Source organism: Somniosus microcephalus, chromosome 5 (assembly GCF_052327205.1).
Source record: "Somniosus microcephalus isolate GS21.2 chromosome 5, FLI_Smic_1.0, whole genome shotgun sequence".
Lineage (NCBI taxonomy): Eukaryota > Metazoa > Chordata > Chondrichthyes > Squaliformes > Somniosidae > Somniosus > Somniosus microcephalus.
The window spans coordinates 184,000,589-184,016,312 of NC_140991.1; the positions used below are offsets into that span (position 1 = coordinate 184,000,589).

A 15,724-nucleotide genomic window follows, 5' to 3' on the forward strand; every position below is an offset into this window, starting at 1 on the left:
ATCATCTGCAAACTTTGATATGTTACACTCGGTCCCCTCCTCCAAATCGTTAATCTAGATTGTAAAGAGTTGGGGACCCAGCACTGACCCCTGCGGAACACCACTAGTTACTGATTGCCAGTCTGAGAATGAACCATTTATCCCAACTCTCTGCCTTCTGTTAGATAGCCAATCCTCTATCCATGCCAGAATATTACCCCCAATCCCATGATTTTTTATCTTAAGCAATAATCTTTTGTGTGGCACCTTGTCAAATGCCTTTTGGAAGTCTAAATACACTACGTCCACTGGTTCCCCTTTATCCACCCTGTATGTTACTTCCTCAAAGAACTCCAGCAAATTTGTCAAACATGACTTCCCCTTCATAAAACCATGCTGACTTTGTCCTATTAAATTATGATTATCCAAATGTCCTGTTACTGTCTCCTTAATAATGGACTCCAATATTTTACCTACCACAGATGTTAGGCCATAGTTTCCAGCCTTCTGTCTACTGCCCTTTTTAAATAAGGGTGTTACATTAGCAGTTTTCCAGTCTGCCGGGACCTTTGCTGAGTCCAGGGAGTTTTGGAAAATTATTACCAATGCATCCACAATCCCTACCGCCACTTCCCTCAAGACCCTAGGATATAAGCCATCAGGTCCAGGTGATTTATCTGCCTTGAGTCCCATTATTTTACAGAGTACCACTTACTTAGTGATTTTGATTGTGTTTAGCTCCTCCCCCCCTATAGCCCCCTGTTTGTCCAGTGTTGGGATATTCTTAGCGTCTTCTACTGTAAAGACTGATGCAAAATATTCATTCAGTGTTTTTGCCATCTCCATATTTCCCACCATTAATTTCCCAGTCTCATCCTCTAAGGGACCAACATTTACTTTAGCCACCCTTTTTCTTTTTATATAACTATAAAAACTCTTACTGTTTTTATAATTTTTGCTAATTTACTTTCATAATCTATCTTCCCTTTCTTAATCAATCTTTTTGTTATTTTTTGCTGTCTTTTAAAGTTTTCCCAATCCTCTATCCTCCCACTAGATTTGGCTACCTTATATGCCCTTGTTTTTAGTCGAATACTATCCTTAATTTCTTTACTCAGCCACAGATGGCTGTCTTTTCTTTTACACCCTTTTCTTCTCAGTGGAATATTTTTTTTTTGGAAGTTGTAAAGTAACTCCTTAAATGTACACCACTGATCATGTATCGTCTTGCCCTTTAATCTAATTTCCCAATCCACTCTACTCAATTCCGCTCTCATACCTTCATAGTTTCCTTTATTCAAGCTTAGCACGCTTGTTTGAGATCCAACCTTCTCACCCTCTAATTGAATATGGAATTCAACCATGTTATGGTCACTCATTCCAAGGGGATCCTTTACTAGGACATTTTTAATTAATCCTGTCTCGTTACACAGGACCAGATCTAAGGTTGCTTGCCCCCTGGTCGGTTCAGTTACATACTGCTCAAGAAACCCATCCCTAATACACTCAATGAACTCATCCTCAAGGCAGCCCTGCCCAATTTGATTTGTCCAATTAATATGATAGTTAAAATCCCCCATAATTATAGATGCTCCCTTATTACAAGCCTCAACTATTTCCTGATTGATACTCTGTCCAACAGATTTGCAACTGTTCGGGAGGCCTATAGACTACGCCCACTAGTGTTTTTTCCCCCTTATTCCTTGCCTCCACCCAAACTGTTTCATTATCCTGATCTTTTGACCCAATATCATTTCAATACAATACAATACAAATCGCTTTATTGGCATGATAAGGTACATCTTATGTTTCCAAAGCATCAAAATACATTTATGGTTGAACACATAAACGCGGTTCCACTCATACAGCGTATAAACAGGTACATCCCTGAGTCTATAAATACACATTCGCCCTGTCCATATATACTCCTGTCTTAGTTCACTGGTTGTCCCTCTGTTCATGGCAAGCTGTAACATAGTGTGCCGCCAGTGTTGCACAGCTTCTCTCCTCCCCCAGTAGGAATGGGAGTTTTTGGTTGTCAAGTCAGATTTCTGAATTCAGGGCATATTTGTGAGAATTTTTGGTAGAAATTCTCTCTGATGCCCTGATATTTTCCACAGGCTGTGAGGAAGTGCATCTCTGTCTCAACTACTCCGACTGCAGTGAGAGCATATCCTGTCTTCTCTTGGCAGCCTGGTCTGCCTGTGTCTGCTTTTTTCGATCGCTAGGCTATGTTCGCTAAGTCTGTACCTTGTCAAGGTTCTTCTCAGTTTGTTATCCTTTACCATGGTCAGGTAATCAGCCATGTTGTATTGTCTGTTTAGGGCCAAGTAGCAATTGAGTTTGCTTTGGGTTTTTGTTGTTTCTGCCCAATATGACATATTTTTCCTTTTGCTTAGCGACGATTGTGTTAGTGATTCCTTCCTTTATTAACATAGCCACCCCACCTCCCCTTCCTGCCTGTCCTTCCTGATCGTTAAATAACCTGGTATGTTTAATTCCCAGGCATTGTCACCCTGCAGCCATGTTTCTGTAATGGCCACAAGATCATACCCATATGTAGTTATTTGTGCCATTAACTTGTCTATTTTGTTACGAATGCTACGTGCATTCAGATAGAGAACTTTCAAATATGTTTTGTGACACTTAGTTCCTGCTTTTGCCCTTTTTATTACTTTACCTTTAACTCCATACCTTCTGCCCCTTCCTGACACGCTCTGGTTTTTAATTTCCCCACTGCTACCTAAGTCTATGACCTTCTCTGTTGTCATTTTTATTATTTGCTCTCTAGGAACCTCCCCCTCCCCCCCCCCCCCCCCCCACTAGTTAGTTTAAAGCCCTCTCTACAGCCCTAGTTATATGACCCGCCAGGACTCTAGTCCCAGCACTGGCCAAGTGAAGCCCGTCCCAACGGAACAGCTCCCTCCTGCCCCAGTACTGGTGCCAGTGTCCCAGGAAGCAAAACCCATTTCTCCCACACCAGTCTTTGAGCCACGCATTTAACTCTCTAATTTTATTTGTCCTAGCCAAATTCACTCGTGGCTCAGGTAATAATCCAGAGATTATTACCCTTGAGGTTCTGTTTTTTAATTTGACCCCTAGCTGCTCATACTCCTTTAACAGAACCGGCTTCCTAGTCCTATCTACGTCGTTTGTACCAACATGGACCACGACAACTGGATTCACCCCCTACCACTGCAAGTTTCTTTCCAGCCCAGAGGAGATGTCCTTAATCCTGGCACCAGGTAGGCAACACAGCCTTCGGGACTCTCGCTCTCGGCTGCAGAGAACTCTTATCTAGCCCCCTAATAATACTATCCCCTACCACTACAACATTTCTATTTACTCCCCCCCCCCCCCCCCCTCTTGAATAGCCCCCCGTTCCACGGTGCTGTGGCCAGGTTGCTCATCCTCCCTGCAGTTCCTGCTCCTGTCCCCACAGGGAGTAAGAACCTCGAACCTGTTGGTCAAGAGCAAGGGCTGCGGCTCCTCCAGCTCTACCTCCTGGATCCCCGTACCTGCCTCACTCGTAGTCACACCGTCCTGTCCCTGATCATGGGCTACATCTGAATTAATTAACTTCATAGGTGTGACCGCCTCCTGATACAGAGTCCAGGTACTTCTCCCCCTCCCTGATGTGTCGCAGTGTCTGAAGCTCAGACTCCAGCTCATCAACACGGAGCTGGAGTTCCTGTAGCAGCAGACACTTGTCACAGACGGAATCACCGTGAGCCTCAATGGGGTTCACCGGCTCCCACATCTCTCAACAGTAACACATCACCTGCTCCATTCTATGCAATTAATTAAATTTTTTATTGTTAGTAATGGACACCCTCTGCCCGATTTTAGATGCTAGTATCCCCTTTAATTAATTGGATTTAAATTAAATCAATCCCACTAGTTACACCAGTTAAATGGTTTAGCAACAGTCACTCTGCACCAGAAAGGCCTTGGTACACCACAGCAACCTTAAAAACTATAAACCACAGACTTAAAGTTTTAAAACGAGAGAAATACTCCAACCAATCACCTACCTGTTTTGTGGTGATGTCACACCATGAATACTTTTTACCTCTCTCCTTGCGGAGATTGGTGAGGCCTACCTGAGCCTCTGGGGCCTCTTGTAGTTGCTCTGCTGCGCTGCTCCGCCTCTGCCTGCTGCCGCTGCCGCACTGAGGCCTACCTGAGCTTCTGGGGCCTCTTGTTGCTCTGCCGCGCTGCTCCGCCTCCACCCGCTGCTGATGCCGCAGCAGCCTAGTATAGCCAGGTTTTAAGTAAAATTTTCTTCTTTAGCAAAAATAAACATTATAAAATTTATAATAAGTGGGACCTTCCTGATTGGTGTGTTTCAGTAAGTGCATCATTTACTGTACCTGATGCAATGGGGCATTCCCAGTCTAAATTACTATTGCAAACCTTTTTTAGCTTATAATTTATCAGTGGCTCAGTTACTAAAACAATCCGTGTCAAAAGGCATACCTGTCGGTGCTTCTGTGTTCTATCTATATTAATGTGTGTGTTTTTCAGGCAAGCTTTTGGGAGAATTGTGAATCTACACTCAGACCAGTGTCAAAACTATGACCTCTATTGATGTGAATTATTCGATTAGGTATTGGTTGGAGACAATTTGGCATTTATTTGTTGACCTCCCACCGCAATGTACAGGAAACGTTGTGATATCGGGCACCGACGGGACCGGTGTGTTGCCGATCTATCAAAACTGCCGGACATACAATGTTAATGTTGAAGCATATGGAGGTTTTCATCTCCGTATCTGACAACAAACACTGTTGCTTAGCAATAGCTTCTAAAGAGTCGGCTGCAGCTGCAAGCGTCTCTAGCTGAAGCTGTTGCTATAGCTACAGACCTTGCAGTGCCTGACTGGGGGGAAAAAAAAGAACGAGAACTAAAAAAAACTTCTAGAAAACGGCTCCTGATTTTTGCCGTTAGATCGAGTATTCCGGGCATACAACTCCGGATAAACCAAAGTTTCCTGTACACTATTATAATGGTTGTTACTGGACTAATAATCCAAAGAAAGTGAGTTCAAATCCCACTGGAAGTTTGAGAATTTAAATTTAGGTTAAAATAAAATGTCAAAATAAAAAAAGCTGGAAAGCCCATGGAATTGGAGGAACCTATTGGCTTGGGTAGGAGACAAGGTAATGGGTATGTATGCTGGGGCTTTTCACTTGGATGAAGGAATAGAGAGCTGTATATCTAAGTTTGTTGGTGGCACAGTAAATCATGTAGATAGGAACAGAAAGTTGCAAAGGGACATTGATAGATTAAGTGAGTGGGCAAAACTGGCAGATGGAGTTCAGTGTGGGAAAGTGTAAGGTCATCCAATTTGGATCCAAGAAACTGGATAGGTCAGAGTATTATCTGAATGGCAAGAAACTAGGAACTAGAATGACAGAAATATTTAGGTGTCCAAGTACAGAAATCACTAAAATCTAGTGGGCCAGTACAAAAAATAATTTGAAAGCCTAATGGAATGTTGGCCTTCACCTCAAAGGGGTGAAAGTTGTTCTAGTTAGCTCCCATCTGGACTACTGCGTTCAGTTCTGGGCACTGCACCGTGGGAAGGATATATTGGCTTTGGATGGGAGTGCAGTGTCGACTCACCAGAATGACCCTAATTGACAAACATGTTCATCAAAACAAAAGCAACATTTTTGCCTGCTTTATAGATTTCCAGAAGGCTTTCGATTCCATTGGCACGACGGTCTATTCTTGAAACTTATTGAAAGTGGTGTAGGGGGAAAAACATATGATTTTAAATCAATGTATACAAACAATAAATGTGCAGTTAAAATTGGAGACAAACAAACAAAATACTTCCCACAGGGGCATGGTGTGACGCAGGGCTCGCCCATCTCACCGACACTCTTTAATATTTACATAAATGAATTGGCAAAACTACTTGAACAATCTACAGCACCCAGCCTCACCCTATATGAATCCAAGGTTAAATTCCTCCTCTATGCAGATGACCTGGTTCTGCTGTCACCAACTAAGGAGGGTCTACAGCAGAACCTGGATCTGCTAGAGTCGTACTGTCAGACCTGGGCCCTGACAAATCCCCAAAAAACCAAAGTCCTTGTGTTCCAGCAAAGATCCAGACATCAGGGACCCAGAATAAATTTCACACTAGGAACAACTAAAATTGAACAAACCACTAACTACACATACTTGGGCTTAAAAATCAGTTCTACGGGAAATTTTCATCTGGCTGTGAATGAACTGAAAGAGAAAGCAAGAAGGGCTTTCTATGCCATTAAAAAATCAATCCAAATAGCAATCCCAATTAGCATTTGGCTCAAAATTTTCAAATCAGTAATTGAACCAATTGCACTCTATGGCAGTGAGGTGTGGGGACCGCTAACACAACAAGAATTTGCAAAATGGGACAAACACCCAATTGAGATCCTACATGCAGAATTCTGTAAAAGTATCCTCTGGACTCAAAGGAAAACCGTAAACAATGAATGCAGGGCAGAACTAGGCCAATATCCATTAATAATTACTATCCAAAAAAGAGCCACCAAATTTTGGAAACACCTAAAAATGAGCAACCCCCACTGCTATCATTATGAAGCCCTGAAATGCCAAGAGAGGATCATAAAGAAGAATACCCTCAGTCAACTAGTCCTGGGACTAAGTGAAGTAACTACTAACACTAACAATAACCAGCCCCAGGACAGTGACATTGTAGCACAGAGACTTCGACCCAACACAATTGTCACTAAGCAAAAGGAAAAATATCTGTCATATTGGGCAGAAACAACAAAAACCCAAAACAAACTCAATTGCTACTTGGCCCTAAACAGACAATACAACATGGCTGAATACCTGACCACGGTAAAAGATAGCAAATTGAGAAAAACCTTGACTATGTACAGACTTAGTGAGCATAGCCTGGCTATCGAAAAAGGCAGACACAGACAGACCTGGCTGACGAGAGAACAGGATATGCTCTCACTGCAGTCAGGGAGTGGTGGAGACAGAGATGCACTTCCTCACAGCTTGTGGAAAATATCAGGGCATAAGGGAGAATTTCTACCCAAAATTCACAAAAATATGCCCTGAATTCAGAAATTTGAATGACGACCAAAAACTCCCATACCTACTAGGGGAACAGAGAAACTGCGTAACCTTAGCGGCACGCTATGTTACAGCTTGCCATAAACAGAGGGACAACCATTAAATCTAAGAAAAGAGTATATAAAAATTATATGAATGTACAGGAAACTTTGTGCTAGCCGGAAGTTGAATGTCTGGCAACTTTGATCTAACGGCAGAAATCAGCAGCCGTTTTGGTTAGGTGTTTTTTTTTCTCCTAGCATTCTTTTCACAGGCAGGCTCTGGAAAGCGTCTTTGTCGCTTAGCAACCGCTTCAGAGACGCTTCCAAGCTACTGGGCCGAGTGTTTACAAGCTGTTGCTGAGCAATAGTGTTTGTGGTCAGATACTGCGATTGAAAAACTCCTACCTGATAACATTGACGCTGGTCTATCCGGAGCTTTTAAAAAAAACGGCAGTAGCTCGGTCACATGGGTGCCGGATAGCACAAAGTTTCCTGTATATTTATACACTCGGATATATCTATCTATCTTCTATCTTATCTTATATATATAAAGCGGTACTTCTGTCATTCTGTCTATCTGTCTGTCATTTCCTGTGCGTCTTGCGGGTATGCACTCGAAAGTTACAGGGCGTACCTACGCGCGCGTTACCTCCAAAGAAAGCTTACGCGGGCGTACCTACGCGCGCGTTACCTCCAAAGAAAGCTTATGCTTCAGAGACGGTTTTAAGCGTATTTACTTTTCGGTCGGACGAAAATTGTTCGCGCCTTATGCAAAAAACCTTCAAAATTAAACTCATTATCTGCTAGCATTGATTGACTGACATCAAGGTTCCACCAATCCTGTTCTGTCACGATTGACCAATCCTACAGTACGGTCCCCTGATGGTTGGCCAATCGGTGTGTGTGTGGGCGGGACTATTCGTTTTCATCTCGGGGATGTGGCAGCCATTCTTTCACTACCAGCTCTGTTCAGCTTCCGGCTCAAATGACTTCAGCTTCCAGCTAAAACGACTTTCAAAGTTAGTATCTCTTTTAAAAATAACACAAGATTTACCAAAAACGTTTTATAAGTAGTTTCACTTTCATTTTTCAAGCTTTTAAAAGGTAGACATACAGGGACACAGACAGGGCCCTAAGCCTGCCACTCGATTTAAAATGTTGCCCAGCACCAGATTCACAAAGGGACACAGACAGGGCCCCAAAGCCATAAGTAGTTTCACTTTCATTTTTCAAGCTTTTAAAAGGTAGACATACAGGGACACACACAGGGCCCTAAAGCCTGCCACTCGATTTAAAATGTTGCCCAGCACCAGATTCACAAAGGGACACAGACAGGGCCCCAAAGCCTGGCACTCCATTTAAACCGCCTGCCCCAAAACAGCCCTGGCAACGCCGGGCTCCCCAGCTAGTCTGTTTATACACTGTATGGATAGATCTGCATTTGTGTTCAACCATAAATGTTTTTCGATGCTTTGGCAACATACGATGTACCTTGTCGTCATCATGCCAATAAAGCGAATTGAATTGAATTGCATAGACTAGGCTAGTATTCTCTTCCATATACTGTATAGAAAGAGACCAGAAATTCGGGTTGGAGGCTTCCTGCAGGCGCAAGCCCCCGACCTGCACTTACATAGCGTGCCTGCCGTTGTGAAGACCTGTCAAATCTATGAATAGAGATCGGCCCCAAAACATAAGTAAAACTTCAAATACATTTTTTAAAATAACTATAATTTTTGAAAAAAATAATTAAAATTTTTAATGGGGCTAAAAATAAACTTACCTTTCTTTAAAGTACTTTAAAATGATAAACCTGTGGGGAAAAAATGTTTTAATTTTACTTAATTGACCTCTTACCTTGTTAAAAGCAGGCCTTGCGCCTGCTTTTTCCACGCGCAGCTGCTAGGGACTTACCCGCACGGAGAAACCTGTTTTTAAAAAAAAAAAAAAAAAAAAAAAAAAAATTCGGAAGCTCCAGGTCTAGGCGCTGCCTCTCCGGCGCACGCATTTGACCTCCGAACCCCTTCCTTCAAGGGAACGGAAGTTCGGGTTTCCAGCACATGCGCGAAACCGGCACTTCCGTTGGTCTTACGGGTACTCACCTGTGGGGACCCGAATTTCTGGCCCACCATTTCCTATGGTGCGAGAGTCCAGAACAAGGCGGCATAACCTTAAAATTAGAGCTAGGCTGTTCAGGAGTGATGTCAGAAAGCACTTCACTCTTCTCTCCTTCCACCATCCCCTCCAAAGCTGTTGAGGCTAGGTCAGTTGAATGTCAAAACTGGGATTGATAGATTTTTATTAGGCAAATGTATTAAGGTTACAGAACCAAGGCAGGTAGATGGAGTTAAGATACAGATCAACCATGATCTGATTGAATGGTGGAACAGTCTCAAGGGAGCTGAATGGACTATTTGTGTTCCTATATATTAGTACGTGACCAGAGCACTTTTGGATTGTTGTAAGAACCCAAATAGTTCATTAATGTCCTTGGGGAACAAAGCCTGCTGTCCTTAACCAGTCTGTGACTCCAGCCCCATACCAACGTGGTTTGACCTTTACATGCCCTCTGAAGTGGCCAACTAAGCCACACGGTTGTATAGAATAGAAGGTGGCCCACCACCACTTTCTCAGGGCAACAAAGCGACCTTGTCCATTAATGCCATAAACTTACTCATCCAAGACTCTGCTGCCCATATCCTGATTCCACCAAGTCCTGTTCACCCGTCACCCCTGTGCTCGTTGACCTACATTGGCTTCCGGTCTGGCAGCGACTCAATTAAAAAAACTCTCATGCTTGTTTTCAAATCCCTCCACAGCCTCGCGTGTCCCTATCTCTGTTACCTCCTCCAGCCCTACAACCCCCTGAGATGTCTGCACTCCTCCAATTCTGGCCTCTTGCGAATCCCCGATTTTAATCACTCCTCCGTTGGTGGCTGTGCCTTCGGGTGCCTAGGTCCTAAGCTCTGGAATTCCTTCCCTAAACCTCTTCGCCTCTCTACCTCTCTTTCCTGCTTTGACGCTCCTTAAAACTTAGCTCTTTGACTAAGCCTTTAGTCAGCTGTCCTAATATCTCCTCGTGGCTCAGTCACATTTTGTTTGATAATCCTGTGAAGCGCCATGGGAAGTTTTACTACATTAAAGGCACTATATAAATGCAAGCTGTCAGCGACGCCTACATCCCATGAATGGGTAATAAAAAATACACACGAGAGAATATGGTCACTCTTACCTGCCTCGGATGTCTGTGTTGCTGTTTCTCCCGTCTTCTTTTCAATTTCTTGTTTTTCTTGTCTCCATTTGAATGAGAGGTGGGGAGAGAAGCTGTTGATGGCTGCATTTTGGGTGGAGAATATGAAGAATATGTGACCATCAGCAGCTCCTTTCCTGTCCCCTCCCTCAATCAATCGTGCTTACCGATTGTGTTCCATACCCATTTACTTTTCCACTACCCATTCCCCTTCCTATAACCCCCTCGTTCACGTTACCTCATCTCTTTCCTTTTGAATAACCATCTCTGGTCACCACCGCCCCTCCCTGTATCCTTGATCTGCTGTCGCCGTGACCCCTCTTCCACCTACCCTCTCTTCCTATCCGTTTTCCTCCGAGGCTTTGTTTGCCTTCAAATGTAAACCTGTTTTTAAAAAGGAATTTAAATTGGAGTGAGGAAATAAACTATCTTTTCCTCTCTCCCTGTCTTGTGGGCTCTTGGAGAAAAATATAAAGTTCAAACCCAGGCTTCTGGGAAAGGCTGAGGCCTTCTCAGTAAAAAAAAAAAAAATGTGTGTATATATATATATATATTATATATTATAATGAAGGCATTAAAACATGCAAAAGATAAATCAATGTACAAGACTAATCATGTTATGAAATGTAATTTTTGGATTTTAAGAAGAAATTTGGCTAAACCCATTGGACATTAAAAATTGCAGTTAGAGTGGAAATGGGAGGTGGAAATAAATTGTGGAATGCCGGTGGCTAGGTTGTGCAGGGTGATGCATTTACATGGTGCAGTAAACTTGTTTAAATGGCACCTAATCAACCAGAATTCTTTAATAACCGGCAAAATAGATAGCCAGTAATCACGCCGAATCCGTCCATTTTTTGTTTTTCCGAGGCCGAGTTAGTCACTGGTTTTTATTTTTGTGTTAAAAATAGCCTAACTCTCTTATCTGGAATTTGTAATCAACCGGCGCCATCCTGGTCCCGTCAGTGCCGGATACGAAAGAGTTTACTGTATGATGTTTTCATTATAAAAGTTGGCATGGCAACATAAAAGTGGTGCATGTTTTCTTTCTCCTTTAAACGGTTAATTTATTTAAGAGGCAGTGTGACCAACATGACAGTAGAAAGTCAAAGGATGCAGAGGGGAAGTGTGTGCAGATATGGTTTTGATGTATTCCAGATTTAATATATACATATAGTGATCAGATTATATCCAACTAATAACATCTAATCGAATAATTCACATTAATAGAGGCTATTTGACATTGTTTTGGGTATGGATTCACAAGTTTCTTAAATGAGATTCTTGGATTTTGACTGGCATTTTTAAGAATCCAGTTCTACACACTTTCGTTTATAATTGGGCCCTTTGATTTATGATGAATTAATATGAAAATGTGTTTTTCATTGCATTGGATTGGAGGATTTTTACAGTTTGGGGGATAGTGTTTCATAATTCTATCCTTTAGTGTAAATCTGCAGTCTTGCTCCTAATTTACAATGCCTAAATTGAAACCCCTTTGACCGACGCAGTCCAGTACATAGTGGATGCGATTTGACAGCATAAATTGGCGGAAGGATACGTAGTTGTCAACACCGGTGTGCTTTCTGAGGTTACGGATAATTAGTTGGGGTAATGTAGTAGGAGCTTTATCCTGCATCTAGCCAGATTATACCTGGACTTGGGAGTCCTCGATACTAACTAGGTACATAAGTTGGGGGAGATACTGAATTTAGGTGCAAAAGTTGTTTTGGGGGGGGGGGGGAGGAAAAGGTGGAGAGAGAATTCTGTTACACTCCTTGAGCGCAACTTTCACCAAAACAAACTAAGCTTAAGATATGGGTTGGAATGGTCTTCCACTCACAGCTTTATTCTATCTTTATAGTGGCCATAGCTCACTTGACTGCTTTGAAGCTGTGCATTATTTGGCAATTAATTTAACCATTGAGATACTGATGTACTTGGCACTTTGTAATACCATCTTCTAAAAGAGTTTGGATATTGATGGTGTGCTATTAGTTGACAGTTCTGTTGTATTCATTTAAACAAAGTTTACTGGTTGTAGGTCAGAACATATTTTTTTATGTCATTATTACAGATGTTACCAGATACTGTTTTGAGGAAATGGTGATGGGGAACTGGAATTAGTTCAGCCTCAAAGTTGCAAAGGCATGGTTTGGATTTTGAATCTGTACAGCCACGTGACCAGGAGAGACACACGCATTACAAATTAGTTTGAATTTAAGGTTGGGTTACAGTGGTGTAACTATTTTAAACACCTATTGTAACATATTTCTTTGCTAATAATTAAGGGCAAAAGAATTACCATGTTTCTAGCCAATCTAAATTAATGGCAACCTTGCATTTTCAGGACAGATATATTCAGCACAATAAGTTGACCAATATTTAGTTGATAGTGAAAATTTAGTTGATAGTGATATACCGGCAAATGTTTTTTTTTTCCAAATGACTTAAATCACAACTTCCTGATTTTTGCTGTACAAGGCACAAAGTATTACTGTGCAGTTGGAATTTTTCCTCCAAGAGCATTTTTTCGTTGGAAGAGGGAAAGAATTGCAAATTCAAGGCAGTTTCTCAATTTAATTAGATACTGTCCTTTTTGTGTCACAGTATTTTTAAAACTTTAAACACTGAAAGTAAACTAAGTAAAACCAAAGGAGTACATATTTGTTGCAGGCATTTTATGAAGGAACTTTTTTATTAAAAGTAATGGAATTATTACACCTGCTGGTGTTTAGTTAGAAAGATGGTAGGCTATAGTACAAATCCAGCAGATTTGTAACCCCATGCTTCATCCTACTGAATGTTCTTTTTCCATTAAGGTTAATATTGAAGAAATGGAAGAGTATTTTCCAAGAATGTGGAAGAATAATCAAGATAACAGAAGGCTAATCACAAGTATTGCAGATCAGAAAATAAAATTTGAATGGGAAATGAACAGAAGATTGGTCAGATAGAAGAGCTTGCTTTTATAAGGCATTAATGAATTGTTTGAATTGGGAAGAATACACGGAGTATGAAAACTCTGAAAATGAAGAAATGAAGAAAATAGAAAGCAAGAGTGAACTAAAATTAAAAGAATGTGGAAAATTAAAAGAATCTGGAAAATTAAAAGAATCTGGAAGATTGAATGTGTCCTAGGTTAAGTAATGTATGGTTTATGTTCACGTGTCTGTATGCTCAAGTTTTAGCATAAAATGCATGACTATTTAAGAAAGTTTCATAGAATGTTGGTGATTAGGTATATTTGTAGGGAATGTATATTCTTTAGGAATGTGCAGTACTTACTATGGGTTGGAGTTTTCTGTGCTTTAGCAGGGGCCAAAGTGACATTAGTGAAGGATACTTAACCATTTTGTCCCTCTGCTACTACCTGAATCAGTATCTGAATTGTAGAGGCTCACTACTAAGGTTTAACAATTTCATATTTTGTGTAGTAGAATAAATAACTTTGTTCTATCATGCCAGGAGTCCCGCTCGCCATCAAAATCTCCAAGTGGGAGTGCTGGCCGTGTAAAATCAGAAAGTCGTTCTGCTTCGCGTAGTCCGTCTAGGGCCTCGAAACGTTCAGAATCTCGCTCCCGCTCGAGGTCCAAGTCTAGGTAAGTGTATTTATTTAGCAGGTAGGTATGATTAGTATAATCTACCCTTTTTTAAAAATGTGTGTGCCTTAATGCACATCAATGTGTCGGTAATACAACATACAGTAAGTATAATGTTGCTGATTAGTCAATGGCATCCACACGACAATACAATTTTTCACTGTTAATCTTAGTTTACTATTTTTAGTTATTTCTACTTTTCCTTATTAAAAAATTCTCCTTTCTTTCCCCTACCCCCCAAGTGTAGTCAAGCCATAAGATGTATCTGGCTGACCATTGCATTCGTCTACCCACCTAATCCCAAATGGTGTATGCTGTAGCCTGCCCAATATCACTCCTTGCCTGTTCTTGACTGCTCTACTGTCCAGCCTTCTGCTTCCTTCCCGCATTGGCACTTCACTCCTTAGGCCCAAGAGAAATGCAATCAGTGATCAGCTAGTAGTGATGTGTTTTTCTTTTTATCTATATCCTTATCATTTTGAGTATTTGTGGTGGTTGAGGGAAATATGCAGTACCTAGTGCTGATCTTCCTTCATATACCCTGTCTTTTCACCAGATAATTTCTAGACATCAGATTTTTAACCAAGTTTAATTTAAAAAGACCATGCTGGGAACTGTGCTTGATCATGCTATGTTATGTTTTAAATTAAAAATTGAATCTATAATCTCTGGGTTCCTCTCAAATTGACTTGGCGTCATCATTCCAAATGACCCATGTATCTGACAATGATCAATCAAAATAACTTGGTAAGTAAAAAGCTTTTAGCAGATATATTACAGTTCTCCTAAATCTGTTTGTGATTGTTGCAAAAAGGAAATTTGTGTAATGTGCAAGGGCACAGTTCTTGATGCAAGTATCAATGCAAGTTATTTTATAAAGCAAAAATGGATAGAGGTAAAGAAAAATAAACTTGTATCTGATCTTGGCCAATCATCCGCCCTGTTGTGGTGTTTCAGTGTGGCCTGCAGTTCATCATTCATAACAAGTAGCTCTGCTCTGTCTTGCTGGCTGCTAGACATACCATCTGATGACTAATGCAATCATGGTAGAAATAGAATCATGTAGTTTTCAAATACCCGCTGGTTTTTCTGTCGCTGCACTGCTTGGGATACAGGGGAGCCTGAATCATTTTGGCATAGAGAAGACCAATTGTTGAATTAATTCAGTCCTCACAGAAATATCGATATGGGGTGGCTAGCCTGGCTTCTGAACTGCATGCTTCTCTTTAAAGTCTTAGAGCACTAACTTTTTCTTTTGATTTGCAATTAAGTTTAAGTATTCGTATAAGGTGGTTGAGGTAATTTCTTTCTACGTAAATGGAAGGGACAAGCAGGCCATTCATTGCGGGCTTATGCTGTGAGGCGACGACCATTACTAAGATGTCAGTTAAGATACAGGTTTGCTACTATCTGATGCAGCATTACCTGAGGGCCTTTTGAGGAGCAGTTCAGTGTCTGAATCAGAGGCAAAAATTCAATATCTAGATATTAAATGCAAATTTTTTTGTTGCTTATTTTAATTCCTTCGGTCATGACTCCTCTCAAATGCACAACAAAAAATGAACAATATCTTCATTTTATTTTGCTGACTTTGTCTTAAAACAATATCCTATTTTTTAAAAATTGATTAAACCTCAGCATCTGTTATAAAAATTAAAAATACATGCAAATTTTAATTTATGCATTATTTATCAGTCAGCAGATACTGATCTTGCACAGTAACTTTTTTAACTGTACCTACATAGAGTAACTTTAGATGTGCATAGAAAGATTACATAGGAATGAGTGTGGTGGAATGCAGGGAG

The 15,724-nt window shown here is 41.0% G+C and overlaps 1 protein-coding gene across 5 annotated transcripts in view; it reads left to right on the forward strand.

The window, feature by feature from the left end:
• tra2a (transformer 2 alpha homolog) overlaps positions 1-15,724 on the forward strand; it is a 36,767-nt gene that overhangs the window by 4,406 nt on the left and 16,637 nt on the right. For 4 of the 5 annotated variants that reach the window (XM_085988482.1, XM_085988480.1, XM_085988479.1 and 1 more), the window contains exon 2: positions 13,786-13,919. In XM_085988482.1, coding sequence (XP_085844608.1) covers positions 13,786-13,919 — 134 coding nt within the window. Of the gene's footprint in view, positions 1-13,139; positions 13,459-13,785; positions 13,920-15,724 lie in introns of all 5 variants that reach the window. The other variant, XM_085988483.1, reaches the window with a different exon arrangement.